Source organism: Psammomys obesus, unplaced genomic scaffold, assembly GCF_907164565.1.
Source record: "Psammomys obesus unplaced genomic scaffold, mPsaObe1.curated_primary_1811, whole genome shotgun sequence".
Classification (NCBI taxonomy): domain Eukaryota; kingdom Metazoa; phylum Chordata; class Mammalia; order Rodentia; family Muridae; genus Psammomys; species Psammomys obesus.
Window position 1 is genome coordinate 1519299 of NW_026596073.1, and position 16535 is coordinate 1535833.

Consider the following 16535-nt stretch of genomic DNA (forward strand, 5'->3'; position numbering starts at 1 on the left):
GCAAGTATCGCCAACTCGGAAATATGGAAATATTTCCAATACCAAGCATTTTGGATAAGGGATTCTCAATATGCCAGGAAGGATTTTAAAAGGTTACAAAAGAGAGCTGCCTGTCTGCACACTGCGTTGCCTGTAGTGCTCTCTGGAATGTCTGTGTTATTCAACGGAAGGTTAGACACGGAGCTGAGCTGGGAAATGCTGGATTCCGTTTGAGTTTTACATCTGAGCTACAGAGGTGTGGGTGGCAGCGAAGGCACCATTTACAGAACGCTAGATACAAGGCACAGTTTAGCAGAAAGGGCATGCTCTGCTCGGCTTTCCTCCCCGCTGTGTTTCTTGGTGGTCATTTTTTCCCTGAGGTTACAGGATAAACAGACGCGGCACACGTTGTAAAATCTTCATGGAGTAGAGCTCCTGGGGCTCCCTGGTCTCTCTGGGGCTTTGCTGTTTGGTCCAGCTAAGAGGTTTCATGTGTGTTGTTGTTGTCTTTTGCTCTCAACCATTTAACCCTTCCATCTCTTGAAGCATCTCCCCGCCCTTCAAAGACACCCACCCCTCTTCAAGTGACAGTTTGCTGCCTCCTTTTATCTTTCTGTTTGGAAAATAAACTCAAACCAACGAGCACTTGAAGATATTCCAGTCTGCTGGGGGCAAGTCTAGTTCAAGAAAACTGGGTATCAGGCCAGTTGCAGCTTCTGGGGTACTTCAGAGCTACACTTGGAAACAACCAGGAACACCAAGAAGTGGGAGAAAATAAATAAATCGATTGGATATAGTTTAGGAAAATGAACAAAGAATCCTTTTTGGAAAGTTTGAAAGATTTTAGTGTATTTAAAATTAAAATTCAAAGTAAGTAGATCCCACTCAAATCACCAACTATAGAATAGTAAGAAAAGGAAAAAGAAAAAGCCATGGAAAGGAGAGTAGAGACGCTTTCTGGATACTTCCCCCTACTAATATCAAATGAGAGAACTACATGGAAAAATAGAGTGTCCAGTTTAATTGAGAATATGGCCCAATACTCATTTTCTTCCTTTTAAATTAGGCTGAAAAAAAAAGCCTCCAATAAGTTGGCATATGTGGTCTAAGTTAAAACATGGCTATTCTTTAGTTTTGTGCTCATGCCCTCATGGTTGTTATTTTTTCCCCCCCCAGTTAAATCAAATTAAGGCCACCTTTGTACATGTAGAAACTTATTAATATTTTAATATTACAATATCAGGATCTTCACACATTTTATATACAATGCTTGATTCCACATTTAAAATATGTTCTTTAGGTTTGCATAAAAACGAAAATACTACGACTATTTTTACAAAAGTACATTAAATACCATTAGGATTAAACTTTCCCACTTTGATTTAGACAGGAATGAACTTCGTTTGCAATTGACACGAAAGGGTCACATGATTGTAATAAAAGCTAATACGTTACAAAAAACAACCTGACTAAAAACAAAATTAGGATTCTCGAGCTAAGCCACTAGCGGTTCCAATATAATAATAATAGCAATCATAGTGAAATCCCAAAAGTGAAGGACTTTCTTTCACTTGAGGTGGCCAGAGCGTTCCTTTTGAATGTGTCTCTTGCCTTTCATAAACTCTGGGGTCTGTGAGCCCTAACCTAAATGGTTAGGCGAAAAGGGGTCTTCCTGCTGAGTGAATGCTGGCTGAGTTACTTCTCCACCTCCTCCACGCTGGGGACTTTGCGTTCCTCTGAGGAAATACTGTCCACGATGGAGGAAAGGCACTGAAGGCTGCTGGACGCTGAAGCATCCACGCTGGCTCCCCCTGAACACAGGAAACAAACACAGACAGCGCGTGTAGTGCCCCGCAAAAGGCCACCAAGGCCAAGCGGGAGGACTGCATCCCCAACAGAAAGAAAAAAAAAAAGCGCCAGATTTTGACCCTGCATCTCTGAGCTAGCATTGAGCGCTCACTGCTCGGCCAGAGCACCTCTGTGCTGTGCTTAGCCAGATGCTTCCAAAGCAGCCCGGTGCCCTTTCTTTTGTTACCTTCCTTAGCAGTTATCACGAGCCCCCTGGAATGATCTGAAACACTTGGCCACTGGGGGCTGCAGGTGCGCAGGAAATCTGTACCCTCCAGCTGGAAGAAAAACCAAAGCAACAGATTAGGAAAGAAACAAATTCCGGGGTGGGGGGGTAAGGCGTGAGGGGTGGTGGAAGGAGGAGGCTTGGGGGCCCAGGGAGGGGGTGTCTCCTCTGCTTCCTTGGGCCAGACCGCATTTCCTGCTTAGGGCAGGGGTTCGGTCTTCTCGGGTCACTGGGGGTTTATTAGAGAGGGCTAGGGCCAGGCAAGAAGGGGGTTGGCGAGCGCCAAGCAGTTGGAGGTTAAGGCCTCAGGAAGGCATTTAATTAGCCTTTACACTTCCCTGCCCTGGTGGCATCTGGGCTTACAATTTCTTGCTTGGGTCTGTAGCTGTAGGGTTCCACCCCGAGCTCCTGCATTTTCTCTTGTTGATCCAGCCGGTGCAACAGGTCCTGGAGACGCTCGATGTAGCTGATGGCGCTCCGCAGAATCTCCACTTTGGGCAGCCTCTGGTTGGGGTTGGCCACAGTCCGACGCTTCAGTGCTTCAAAGGCCTCATTGATTTTCTTTAGCCTCCTCCTTTCGCGCAGTGTAGCTGCTTTCCGTCGATCTGTCGGGGCAGATTTTCTCTTGCAAGTCTTGCAAGCCCAAATCAGACACTGGCCTGGGCAGTGGGGAGGCTGTAGGCCCGGGGGAGCCAGAACATGTTCCTCTCCACTGCTGTCGCTCCCGGCTTCCTGGGGCATTTGGTCCTGGCAAGGGGACAGGGTACCATCACTCCCTGGATACAAAGGAGAGCCCTCTGCCACTTCTAATGGCTGCAGAGTGACATTTTCTCCATCTAAGTAGAAGAAGTAGGAGCCAGTTTCGAAAAGGTCCATCATCATGTTCTCCTCCTTGGCCTCTGACTGCTCTGAGCTGGGTGATGGACTCAAAAACCTAGGAGCCACCCAGATGGCATTTAATTAGTGCGGTGACATAAGTCGACCCAGCTTTATATATAGTAGCTACTGAAACTCAATCCAACTTTTAGCTGTCATGGAGCATCAGTCTCCCAAAGTGATTACAGCTAGCTCTCACTAGAACATCTAGTTGAAAGAAAACGGAGAAATGTCATCCCTCAGAGTGATGTGACAAACAGGTTAGAACAAAATACACACAGAGCCACATCACCGAGAGGAATCGGTGCTTCCATTTTGGAGAGTTTAGATACTGACCTGCTAACCAGGCAACTTCAAAACAGCCGGGAGTTAGCACTGCCCTGTGCCCCTCCCTCCAGGGTTCATCTGAATTCTAAGTATAGACTCATGATGAGAGATTTCATAGGCAATAGCCATTGCTCCAAAATAGCCTCATTAATATTTCCAGTGTGGTTCAGCTCTTTTCTCTGTTCTGCCTGTCCAAAAAAAAAAAAAAAATGCTATCCCTGTGATTAAAACCATTACCAGTCCTTCAAAGGTTACACATGACTACATGACTTTCAGGCCTCAGCCTCAATACAAGCAGGTAAATAATCTCTTTCCTCTCTTTTACTACATTTGTATGATGAGGTGGGAGTTGGGGAGTGGGTGAAGGGTGCTCACATCCCATGCTACTGCATGAAATGACTCGGGATTCACTCCTAATGACCTTCCTGGCTACCTGTTATTTTAGAGAGTGGCAACTAGAATCTAAATTCTGCTTCCTTCTCCAGTTGGAGCAATAGCATATAAAGTTAGGAGTGAGATACAAGAAGGATGAAATACATGTAGCAACCCCCTTAAAATAGTTGTGTTTAAAAGCAAGACATGCAACAGTTGCTTGATATTTCAAGTGTATATTTGGCCTCATCCCAAGTGCTTTTGTTCTGCCCCATTTTTTTAGTATCTCACTATCCATTGACTCTACCATAGTTGGTTGCTGGGATTCAAATGAGAAAAGAAGAAGCCAACACACATGCAACGAAACAATGCCCTTTATTGCACCATGTCCATAGCCCAACTCGTACACATGCGGTTCCCACGGCAAAGTTCACGGAACATAGAGGGCTCCCAGGTTTCAAAGAAGTCTCTTGCAGTCCTAGCTGGATTGAGTTTTATGACTGTGCCCAGGGATAAGTACTGTTTGAACTACTTTAAGATGGTAGTGGTCGCTTTATCTAGCTTGGGGAAGGGGGTCAATGAAATATTATTATTCATATGACTGTGAAGTGAAGTTATCAGGGATAGCATAAAATTGTGTTGGGACTAAGCTTTACAAGGTGAATAAACTACAGCTCGTGTTATTTTCCTCTCTCTGGTTGTCTATTCTTTTCTCCCCTAACCACTCGTTCCTCTTTCTTTGTTTTTCTATCCTTCCTGAGAATTCTGGAAGGAATACTTCCGCTACCAATGAGTAGCTTTTAGGACTAAGTTCACATGTTATAGTCATTGCCCACAAAAGTAGGTGGAGAGTATGAGATCTTGTTCTTCCTCAAGTGCTTAGGATGATAAGTTGTATCCCTTGTGGCATCCTCTTTCAAAAACTAAACTAAATATTAAAACAATAAAAGCAATGCAAAAAAAAATCACTATCCTATCATTTGGTAATTAGTTAAAAAATTAACTCAAGCTGTTTTGTTTATTCTGGAAGGTAGTTCTTCACAATCTACATTGGGATCTGAACAATGAATTTTAAGTTTGAACTATTTTGGCTGGTTTTGTCTATTTGTCATTGTATAGTCATGCAATTCCTTATCAAGCCAGAAAACCATCACTAGACATTGGGGTGGTACAAAGCACTAGGAAAAGGAAGGAGAATGTAACACTTATGTCATTTCAGCTGTCTGGTCACTAAGATTAAGACCACAGGCTGAATGCTTCTCCAACTCAGGGTCCAATCTAGCTTTTTCTATGGATCACGAGTTTTTGTTTTCAGCTACATGTTATGATATCTCTTATACACAGAAGAGGATTTGGAAAGTTAACTTTTGAACAGGGGAATAAACAGCGTTATTATGCTAATATTTAAAACAGTGCCCTGAGTCCTCTTCTCATAATTCTAATAATTCTATCTATTCTTAACGGAATTTAAATCTAGAGTAATTTATTACTTTGTCAAAGGGACAGAAGCAGGAGAAGAAAGAAGGTAAGAAATGTCCTGGAATTGGGGTGGGAAAAACCTAAAATGTATTTGCCCAAACATAACACCTCAGTTTCTGAGAGGATGTCCTTAAGGTATGTATAATGGCAGAAAAGATGGGAGTAGTCTCAGTATGTTAAAAAATGGAACTTTTGAAATTGGGAAATCATTTTTTAAATGCAGCATGTTTGAGTAGGGGAAGGGGAAAGGTTGGCAGTAGGTACTGAGAACAAACAAGAGCAAGAAGTCCTGGTGTTTAACTGCATGCACAAAGGCTACATAAAATAATAAGGTGCATGTACCAAACAGTTAGAAGGGTCTGGGAAGATGGCTTGGTGTGTAAACTGCCCACTGGGCAAAATGAAGACCTGAGTTCAGATCCCCCACACCTATGTAAATTTCTTGGCAGGGTGGTGCAATCCTGTGAGTAAACCTAGCACAAGAGGAGGTAGCAATCAGAGGTCCCTTAGGGCTTGCTGGCCAGGCAGGCAGTAGAGACAGAAAATAACGTTCAGTGGTCTCCAGGTTCAGAGAAAGAGGCTTTATCTCACAAACGAACACACCAAGGTGGGGAATGATAAAGTAGGATATCAGAAGCTGACTTCAGCCTACATACACGTGCAAAAACATTCACACATTAGAAGAAAACATGTTAAAGGTTTTCAGCATGAAGAAACGTGGAATGTTTCACAAGATATGTTAAAGTTGATTCGAATGTTATGTAACAGGTATATGTATCAAAACGCATCACCTCACACTTGTGTATAAATTCAAAGTAAAGATGTGGCATGATGTATAAAACACATTTATCACTGAAATTAGTAGAGAAATAGGACAAAAACAAGTCTCTACTTGGTCTGCAGATGTACTCATGAAGGTAAAGCCATTCCTAGAATCTGTTAAATTGAGATGGGGTAAAGTTGATATTTTACATCATAAACCTGCGAAAGAGCATGAAAACTATCACATTATTCTTTTTTATTTTACAATCTGTTTAGAAATATAGGGAAAAGAGATTCTAAACTATAAACAGAGAAAATTGAGGAAATTGGTGGTTGGCTGCTAAGGATGGCTTTTCTTCCTGTCAAGTCAACTTTTTGCTACTGAATTTTTTACCTACTAAATTGTAAATCTCTAGTACCACCATGTTGCAGAAATTGTGTAGTAAAATAGTATTAACATTCTTCTTGGAGTGAATCAATTTCTACTCCCATGTCTTATTGTATTCACTTATTTCATTCATTCATTCATCTATCTATCTATCTATCTATCTATCTATCTATCTATCTATCTATCTATTTATTTGCTGTTGTTTTGGAAGTTTAGACAGAACAGGAGATCTAAAAATATGAAAATTCTAGCCTGAGCAAAAACTGTCCTTTTAGATTACCTCAGTGGGAAAGTATGTACTGACCCCAAACAACTACCTAGTGTACTCTTGGAACTCAAATTGTTTACAGAATATGAGAGGCTTGTAATTGTGATTATCTTATTTCTCCATAGAACAGGAGGGAAATACAGATGCAATTAGTTAAGTTTGTTGGTGTAAATTCTAATCATTTTAAATAGCTAAAATAAAAAAAATAGCTAAAATAGATCTTTAAAAAATTGGAGCACATACAAAACAACAAGAATAATATTGTTATTAGCAATAGTCTCAAAGAACCCTGAGTTCATTCGTCATTAAATCTTATGCTACGTAAATGATAGAGCATTTTTCAATAGTTTATCCTGTCATTCATAATTCATTATTATTTTCAAATGTATTTCCTTTTTTCATCTTTCCTCAAAAGCTTGAATGTGTCTAATTCTGGTATAAGGAAAAGAGAAGGGAAAAAAAGTCTGTGGATATCTTAGTAAGCAGTAGGTTTTAAGTATGTGCCTTTAAGAAAGTAGGGTATTGTGGTAGAAAGGGAACAAAACCTTCGGAGTAAGACATTTTTATGGCTTCCTAGCTTTAGTTTGTGTTGTTGTTTAATTCTTTTAAGAGGTCAAGTGCTTTAACTGGTATATATCTCATAAGTTTAATGTTGCATTTGACATTAAGTAACATATTACACATACATTGCATACATCATGTATAGTGCTTAGTCAGTAATTATCATTTTTGTTCTTGATTCATCAAGCTTTAACTGAACTAACCATGCTAATCACACCAAATAGATTGTAAAACCTAGTACAGAAAATGATTAAGATAAATTTGGGGGTTTATTTGTTTTAAAGATAACAAAGTGAAAATATTACAAGCAGCAACTCTGCTGAAATTATTTCATGTGGATATGCCCTTGTTAAAATTTTGATTTACCGAGGATGATGACGGTGGCTAAAACTCACAGAAATGAGTAGCTCAGGAACTTTGAAGGAGAATATGATCTGTTCAGGGTATGCAACAACACAGAATCCCTGAGGTAGAAGCTGAGGAAGGATAATTTAAGGACAGAAGTTTGACATGTTAAGTTGATATTTCTGGGAAGAGAAAATGAAGCTGTTGGAAAATTGTGTTTTCGAATGGTGGTGAAGGTAAAAGGATGTCCAAAGAAGAGACAGATACAGAGAAGTTTCTGTGGGCTACCACTAGATTATTATATAACTGGATTCAAAGAAACCATGAATTGAGAAGGCAGAGCTCAGGACCAGTGATGAAAAGAAACAAAAGGAAAAACGGGTAGAAGAGAGTGGAAAACAAACAGAATATAAGACTAGTCTGCAGAAACTTGGATGAGTGGCCCTAGAGGTGAAAAAAGGGAGGGAGAGGCCTGTGAGTATAAGGCAAAACTAAGAAGAGGCCATGTCTCAGTCTTCTGAACTTCAAGAAACATGACCCCTGGGCACCTGTAACTGACTTAAGCTGCCAGCAATGTGTACTAAGAGATTCCCAAACAGCATGGTAAAAATAGCTTTGCACTTAGACTAAGAGAACATTTGAGTCACTTCTGGGGACATGGGGAAGGGTCCAAACCAAACAGAGAAAAACAAAGATAGGAAATCCAGTGTTCTACACTCCCAAAGTTATGCAAAGAAATGGGGGTAGGACCCAGATAGGGGGCGCTTTGGTTATAAAGTGTTAAGAGTTTTATGAAGCCCGAAAGGATGAGAACCTTGAAGCTGTTCTCCAGATCTTACATGAAATTCTTCACTCTTTGCTATGACCATCATTCTGTGAGCAGGAACACAGGCTCCTAAAGGCAAGTGTTATTTATGCACCAATGTTCAACTGCTCCTTATCTCTTCCTGTGGAGACATGATTTTCAGGAAAAACGTAGTGACTTTTGTCTGAGAAGCACTCGTTCTCTTTCATCTGTATTTCTGAATTTAAGATTAAAATTTCTGAACCATCAGAATTTTTCCAGGTTAAGTATTCCTTTTGTGTGAGGGACCGGTCAGCATAGATCTGCTTAGGACTGGGCAGGTGTATAGAATTGCTGATGGAAAGTTCTGTAACTGGGACAGTCTTGGAGCCTTCAGAACAAGCTGGTTGCTTTATGTTCAGAAAAACGCTACGAATGTTTTCATATCTATTCGTTTGTGAGAGTAAGGGATAGTGGGCACAGCCCAAACAGAAAACTTTTCGTCTAAGAATTACTGTGGGTTGCAAATGTGAAGTTTAATGTTAAAGGGGAAGTTCTAGGCCTTCATTTGACCTTGAACAAGCAAGCAATTTCTCTGTCAATTAGCTAGATCTTAAAATAATAACATCACTTCATCAGATCTTTTCAGAGATTAAAAGAATTTCATTGATAACTATACAGTGTCTAGCACATAGCAAGTTTATTATAATTAGTGTTGCATTACTTAACCTCCAATTAGAAAGGACGAAATAAATCTATCATCCAAATAAATCATATCAACAGAATTTTGTTTACTATTACATGCATATTTTATACTACTTTATTTTATTCAACTGTATTGCCTTCTAAAAATATTACATACTTTTGCTCAGTGCTGCATGCAGCTAATATTTAAAATGTGTGAGGTGTATAGAGTTTCTGTGTTGCTTATATCTTTTTAAAAATTAAGTGAATTATGATATTTATAGTACCCAGATTATAGAGATTCCTGGTGTTACTGACTCGCTAAGATAAGCAGATGTCACTGGTATAGAATGGTTATCCAAGTATTTTGTTACTAACCCCCAACTGGCTGCTTATGACATATTGACCAATTTAGTTGTTGCTTTAATGCTGGTGTCAGAGCCTAGTGTGACAAATAGTCACCCCTGTACAAACACACTCTTCCATAAAGCTTCTTTTCGGTTTGGGAAATATATATATATTAGATTTTAGGTAAGTGATTTAAAAATACCAAGGGTCGTAAACAGTTTGATTGCATACAATCTGGAAATTTGTGTAGCATCAAATGGTCAGCACAGAGTGACAACATCTCTGACTTCATGATTAGTGCTGGATGTTTAGATGTTAGAAAAATTTTGCTGTATAACCTCACAATATAAGAATGATATTTTATTACATTGATGCAACACTTTGATGTTTTTATTTTCTTGTAATTAAGTATAAGCTATAATGGAAGGTAAAGTACTTACATAATAGTGCAAGGTTTGAGATTTTAAAGATAGTAGAATGAAAAGCAATACTATGTGCACATTCTTATGCCTCAAAATGAATCTGTTATTTAACTATGAAGAAATATGAGCTATAGGACTTGTATTTAAACGTTTTAAACAAAGGTTCTCAAAGCACAAAGTTCATTTCACTGTTTCAAAGTCTACTCAAAATACAATACTTTAAAACAGTCTCAAATAGAAAGGACAGAGATGGGAAGGTATGGTACATTGAAGATGGAGGGAGACATGGTGTCAAGAGACAATAATAGGGGGTTGGAAAGATGGCTCAGTGGTTAAGAGCACTGTCTGCTCTTCCAAAGGCACCAGGTTCAATTCCCAGCACCCACATGGCAGCTCACAACTGTCTTTACCGCCAATCTGACACCCTCATAAAGAGAATAAAAGAAAATTAAACAAAGAAAAATAAATAAATAAAGAGACAGTAATATTCAAGTATTGAGTCCCACGGAATGTGTCTTATAGTCTCTTCCTCATCACACAGGTCTACTTATTTTTTTTTTATTTTATCTTTCTTATTAGTTACATTTTATTAACTCTGTATTCCAGCTGTATTCCGCTCCCTCTTTCCCTCCCCAATCCCACCCTTCCTCCCTCATCTCCTCCCTGCCCCTTTCCAAGTCCACTGATAGGGGAGAACCTCCTCCCCTTTCATCTGACCCTGTTTTATCAGGTAGCTTCAGGACTGGCTGCAAAGTCCTCCTCTGTGGCCTAACAGTACTGCTCCTCCTTTGGGGGGTGGGAGGTCAAAGAGCCTGCCATTGAGTTCCTGTTAGAAATAGTTCAGGCCTACTTATAAGAAGTCATACTGACAGGGTTGTGTTTGAGCAGTAGGTTCTAGCAGATTGAAAGTATACAGGTCCACAGAATCCATGGATGCTCTGACCATCTGGCCAAAAGCTACAGATCACGTAGAGGAACAACTTTCTCAGTTGAATGTAACATGATGTCAGGCTATCATGGTCTATTTCAATTATTGAGAAGTCAAAATAGAAAATAGTGGAAAATTCAAAATATACCATGGAAGAGGGCTTACTAGGCTCTTTTCAAGGAGCAACTTTACCCCTTTTTAAATTTTATTTATTTATTTATAAATTACAGTTTATTCATTTTGTATCTCAGCTGTAGCCCCCGCCCTCATCTCCTTCCAGTCCCACCCTCCTACTGTCATCTCCCCAAGTCCACTGATAGGGGAGGTCCTCCTCCCCTTCCCTCTGACTCTAGCCTATCAGGTCTCATCAGGACTGGCTGCATTGTCTTCCTCTGTGATCTGGTAAGGCTCTTCCCCCATCACAGGGAGGTGATCAAAGAGACAGCTACTGAGTTCATGTCAGAGACAGTTCCTGTTCCCTTTAGTAGGGAACCCACTTGGACACTGAGCTGTCATGGGCTACATCTGTGCAGAGGTTCTAGGTTATCTCCATGCATGGACCCCTATGCACAGATTTTTTGGTTCTGTTGCTTTCCTTGTGGAGCTCCTATCCTCTCCAGGACTTTCTTCCCCTGCCCCCCACTTCTTTCATAAGATTCCCTGCGCTCTGTCCAAAGTTTGACAGAGACTCATAGCAACTTTACCTTTTAAAAGCTGCACATGATTTTGGTAAACTCAAGGGTTGTTAACTGTTCTCCAATCCCAAGGACATATTTGGTTTATAAACATGATTACATTGAGTTAAACTAATTGTATCATATTACCCACTCATAAAAACCCTACTGCTAAGTCCTTTTCATATCTTCCCTTTCATATTATGTTGGAGGTTGATATAATTATTGCTAATTACTAGACCTCAAGATTTTTATATTCTCATCCTTATTTGTGTAAACCTGCTTAAAACATACCAGAGTGGTTCATTAAATGCCCTATACCTGGACAGAGCAGAATTGGGTAGACATGGCTAAGGTTCCTGGGCTTTTGAAGACATAAGAATCATGAGAATCACAGGAGAGACAGGCAGGAAGAGAACAAGAAGAAGGATGCCATGATGGCTTAGCCTGGAGAAAAAGTCACATGGGCCTGGAGGAAGGACTCCTATAATGCCATAAACAGGCCCAGATGAAGAATACAAGGAAGTACCATAGGATTATGTATGGAAGGTAGACTAGATGAGGAGGATTAAGGTGGATGGCATTGGATCGTGGCTGGGAGATGGATGGTGACGTGATTCAGACAGTATAGGTGGGAATAACTGCCCAGCCCAAGGTAAATAAGGCAATTATAAAATCTAACAGGTGTCTGTGTCTTATTATTTGTTATCTTGCGTTAAATAACACCACTTAGGGCTATAGCCAACAGCTTTTTAAAATTTACAGTAATATTATGTCTTCCTTTCTGTATATTATCTTTCAAAAAGATATAGAATATATTTCAAATTTTCAGCTAGCTTTAATTATTCTTTAATCAAATTTAATAATTAAAAAGAAAAAATAGCATTTTTACTTTGCTAGTTGTTGACAGGATGGAGAAAATTAATTTCACACATCACTCTTTTAAAAGGTTAAAACTTAAAACCTTTTAGTTCTAAAGATTTCTGAGTTACTTAGAAATAGTACAGTTTAGGTCTTTTCTTTTTCACATGTGTTAGGTGGGTTGCATTAAAGCCATATAAACTGAGGGCTGCAATAAATGAAGCAAGGTATTTGTGTGCCCAGAACAAACTTTTTTTTTTTCCGTGTAAATCTACATCGACTGTGAGGAGCAGAATTCCTAGATATGATGGATATTCAGTAAGGTAGGATGTTTTTCATACAAACAGGGTTCTCTCTGTGTGATTTCCTCAACTCTTCTCCCTTTTAAATTGTCTTCAAATTGACACCAACTGTCCATTTTGACACTTACCAATAATTTCATTTCAATGGGACTATTCTCTTCTCTCTGCTGTTGAAGCAATTTGGTAGGATTTTGTTGTTGTTGTTGTTGAAAATTCTTTCTGCCTACAGGCGAACATGCTCAACATATGGTATAGAGCCCTTAGCAAAGCTTACCTCTATTTCTACCCCACACTCTCACGAAGGGAAACTCTGATTTATCTCTTAAAAAGTGAAGAGTAAAATCAGCTAGTTCTCTGGATGTGGGTTCATTGTTCATAAGAGCAGTAAACTGATGAGAGCTTCATTTCCTCAGCTCCATGCCCGACCCGAGCTCATCCCACAAAACCCTGATTGCGGTTTGTTTCTAGATCTTATTTCTTCTGCTGGAAGTCATGTGTGCACAAGTCTGTGCAAGTGGACTCTTTTAACAGCAATGATTGGGAGCTCAAACAGATCCCAGGCATGAGGCTAATGATTTTATTCCTTATAAAAATGGTCAATGTTACTAGGTTTTTTTTTTTTTTTTTTCTGAAATCAGAGTGCTCTCTCATTTTAAGGATAAGCATTTAATAATGGCTGAAGTTGCAGATGATATTGGGTAATGAAATGGAGTGGCACTGTGGAGTGGCTGCCGTTTCCCATGACAGAACAAGTATTTTCCATGTTAGTTTTTGTTTTCGGTTACTGAGACTCATTACATCAAAAAGAAGGAATGCAAGAATAAAGGGTTGCTTTGCACTTTATCAATTTGTCGTGCTATTCCTGGAAGAGTTTCTGTTTGAGCTTTGCCAAAAAAAGCAGCAATTATGTTATGGTTGCTACAAAAAAAAAAAAAGAAAAAAAAAGAAAGAAAGAAAGAAAGAAAGAAAGAAAGAAAAAAAGAAAAACTATTACAATTGTGATGTTTGCCTGTTTTGACATTCTTTTATCACCTTGTTCAGATCAAATAGCTTAGTCTTTCAGAATATCTGCTGTGATAGAATAGCACTAAGAAAATAGTTTGCCTTAAAAAAGAGCTCCATTCTTTCCAGATATTAAATCTTTCATCTTACGTATATGATTTAAAATAACTAGACATCTCATGTTTCCAAACTGTATCTTTACCTTTTTAAGGATTTTGTGTTTTTAATATTTTTTAAAACTTTAAGAACAGATTTTTTTTTCTTTAGTATGAACTATGTCAGTTCACCAAAACGCTTGTCTTTTTTTTTTTTTTTTTTACTTTGAAGACTAAATTTCTTTGGAATAAATACCTTTGCAAGATTAAAATTATGAATAGAATAGAATCAGCATGGGGTTAAATGATATTACTTTAAGGCTATTTTTGGCAGAGTGTGTTACTTAAAGTGTTTTACGTTTTATAGATACGTTTCATTAGCACCTTAGCCAAAAGAAAAATGAGGTATCATCAGATTTTATAAGATTAACATGAAATTGTGTGAGAAACCAGAGATTTAAATCTAGCTTCAAAAGTGGGCAGCAGGTATGTGTTGAGACTTAGGGGTTCTGTGTTCAAGGGTATGTGTTCTCTAATAGATCACTATTAGAGTAAAAACAAATAATACAGGCAGAAACAAGGAGAGGGAGGAGAAGAGAAAGAAAAGGCTAGGAGAGAAAAAGTGAAGATGTGAAGTCATGTTGAGGCCAAAATTAACCACTCACTAGACTACAATCAGAAATCAACCCTTTAAAAATTGTATGATTTCAAAAATCCATGCATAATTCACAATTGTATTGAATATTCACTATTTCTAGGTGAACAGAAAATGAGTTTTAGTGTAAAGTATCTGTCTACCAATCCATGTATCTATTGCTATCTATCTGTCTATGTATCTATCTATCTATCTATCTATCTATCTATCTATCTATCTATCTATCTATCTATCTATCTATCATTGATGTTTGGTGATGAAGATTGAATCTAAAGCCTCTCATATTGAAAGAAGTTGCCCCTAGAAAATTTCTTTTAGATGGTTTGCTTCCTTGAACCTAATTTGGTGAAAACATGGTCACATAAATCACAGAAAGCTGGGATATACTTGTTTGTTCTCATTCCAGAGTACATGTAAGGAAAATGAAAGGAGACTACTATCAGAGTGTGAATTAGCACAAGGCACTCAGTCTTAATTGTCTTCTCACAGGGCTCATTCCGGTAATAGTTTCTGGTTCTATGGTCATTTATATTCTACCACTGACCCGTCACTATTTAATGCTTACATGTTCACATTACCTACATAGGGTAGGATGCAGAAAGAATCATTCATTTAGGTAGAGAAGACTGATCAACCTAAAATTGATACTATGTAATCTTTGCAAGGGAATGGAAAAAAGTGATATTTCTCAAACATTTCGTTTTGTCGGAGATGAAGTATTGATATCCCCTATTAAATATTTATTTCTATTTTGTATTTTTTTAATTGCATTAGTGCTTTGCCTTCGAATTTCATATCTAAATCAGTTAAAGACATATCATTCTATAGTTTCTGTTTCAGTAAAAGTTCTTGGAACTTTTATGGGACCTTTGTAAACTGCCTACTAAAAAGATATTTAAAAATAAGAGTTCTCTGTTGTTAAAATAACAAAGCTTTTGTCACAAGTTCAAAAGCTGTCGAAGTTCAATCACAGGACAGCATTAGATTTCACACAGTATGCTAATCAACTGTTTGTTCTAAGAGCACAGTGGGGATTTTTCCTATGCCTCCTCTTCTTCCTCTTCCTCTTCTTTCTCATCTTTTGCCTTCTCCTCCTCTTCCTTCTCCTATTCTTCCTCTTCCTCCTTCTCTTCCTCCTCTTCCTCTTCTTCTTCCTCCTCATCTTTCTCCCCCTCCTCTTCTTCTCCTCCTCTTCTTTCTCCTATTCCTCTTCTTCCTTTTTCTCCTCCTCTTCCTCCTTCTCCCCTTCCTTCTTCTTTTGTTTCTTAAGACAGGATTTCTCTGTCAGGGTAGCCATGGCTGCCCTGGAACTCACTCTGCAGACCAGACTAGCTTTCATCTCAGAGGTCCACTGCCTCTCTCTGTGGAGTGCTGGGATTAAAGGCGAGTGCCATCACCATCTGGATAGTGATGGATTTTTTATTTTTGCGCCGTCATCCATCTCTCGAAGTTTTGTCATCACTCACTAATGCCCCTTATCTCCGCATCACACCTTTGCCTGCCTATCCCAGAGTCCAGGCTGTGTCGCTGCTTTACCCACTTTCCACAACACTCTCCAAGAGTGCCATCATTGCTACCTTCTTACCTTCTGGACCCTGTTGGCCCCTAAGGAAGAACACAACTCCACATGAGAAACCTTCATCTTTACCTCTTGGTGGGCTTAACTATTCATAATCACAAAGCCTTGGATTTACACCCACGAAATATTTTAATTTACCTTAAAACAACTAAAAATATTTTAGTGGCCATATTAACCCTATGAAATCATAAGGGAAGAATTGTGTTCTACAAAACTATACTGTTGAACACTTATAAAACAGGTTGCAGTGACTATAAAAGTATTTAATAATTGTCTCTGATTTGAAGTTTTCTTCAGAAGTTATCCATAAGAGTAACTCCTTGTGTTTTATGATTTGGATATTGTCAATAAACTAACTTTTTGCTCTTTGATAGATTGGCCACTTGTGGTTGGAATATATTTATTTTGCATTCTGAATTATTTACACAGCTGTACAGTTTATTTATTTTTATCTTCTAGGTGTATAATATTTTGATAGTAATTAGTGGCAATTTTGCCTCCTGTCATTTCTGTTTATTATTGTTTGATTAAATTTGTTGTAAACCTAAATCTCTAGAGTACTCTAAATCTCTCGAGTGCACTTTAATATCTAACAGTTTATTTATTCGCTCACTCTCTCACATTTATTTGACACGAAGGCACCAGGGAGGATATGCTTTGTGTGTATGTACAGATATACATACATGTGTACGTATATGTGTGTGTGTGTGTGTGTGTGTGTGTGTGTAAATAGGCAAATGTATAAGGATTCAGAATGTGAGCAGATGTTG

At 38.7% G+C, this 16535-nt stretch overlaps 1 protein-coding gene across 1 annotated transcript; it reads right to left on the reverse strand.

Moving 5' to 3' along the window:
• Window positions 1-1674: 1674 nt before the first annotated feature.
• Window positions 1675-2935, reverse strand: Myf6 (myogenic factor 6). Its single transcript, XM_055626167.1, has 3 exons — window positions 2417-2935; window positions 2015-2105; window positions 1675-1790 (listed from the first exon to the last, which is right to left on the reverse strand). Exons 1-3 carry the CDS (start codon window positions 2933-2935, stop codon window positions 1675-1677), a joined length of 726 nt encoding a protein of 241 aa, XP_055482142.1.
• Window positions 2936-16535: the final 13600 nt, after the last annotated feature.

Excerpts from the sequence above, each read along its gene's own strand:
- Myf6 (XM_055626167.1), bottom strand. The coding sequence starts at position 2,935 with ATGATGATGGACCTTTTCGAAACTGGCTCCTACTTCTTCTACTTAGAT. Across the intron at positions 2,106-2,416 it reads ACAGACCCAAGCAAGAAATT|CTGGAGGGTACAGATTTCCT; the intron begins GTAAGCCCAGAT and ends TTTTTCTTCCAG. Across the intron at positions 1,791-2,014 it reads CGTGATAACTGCTAAGGAAG|GGGGAGCCAGCGTGGATGCT; the intron begins GTAACAAAAGAA and ends TCCTGTGTTCAG.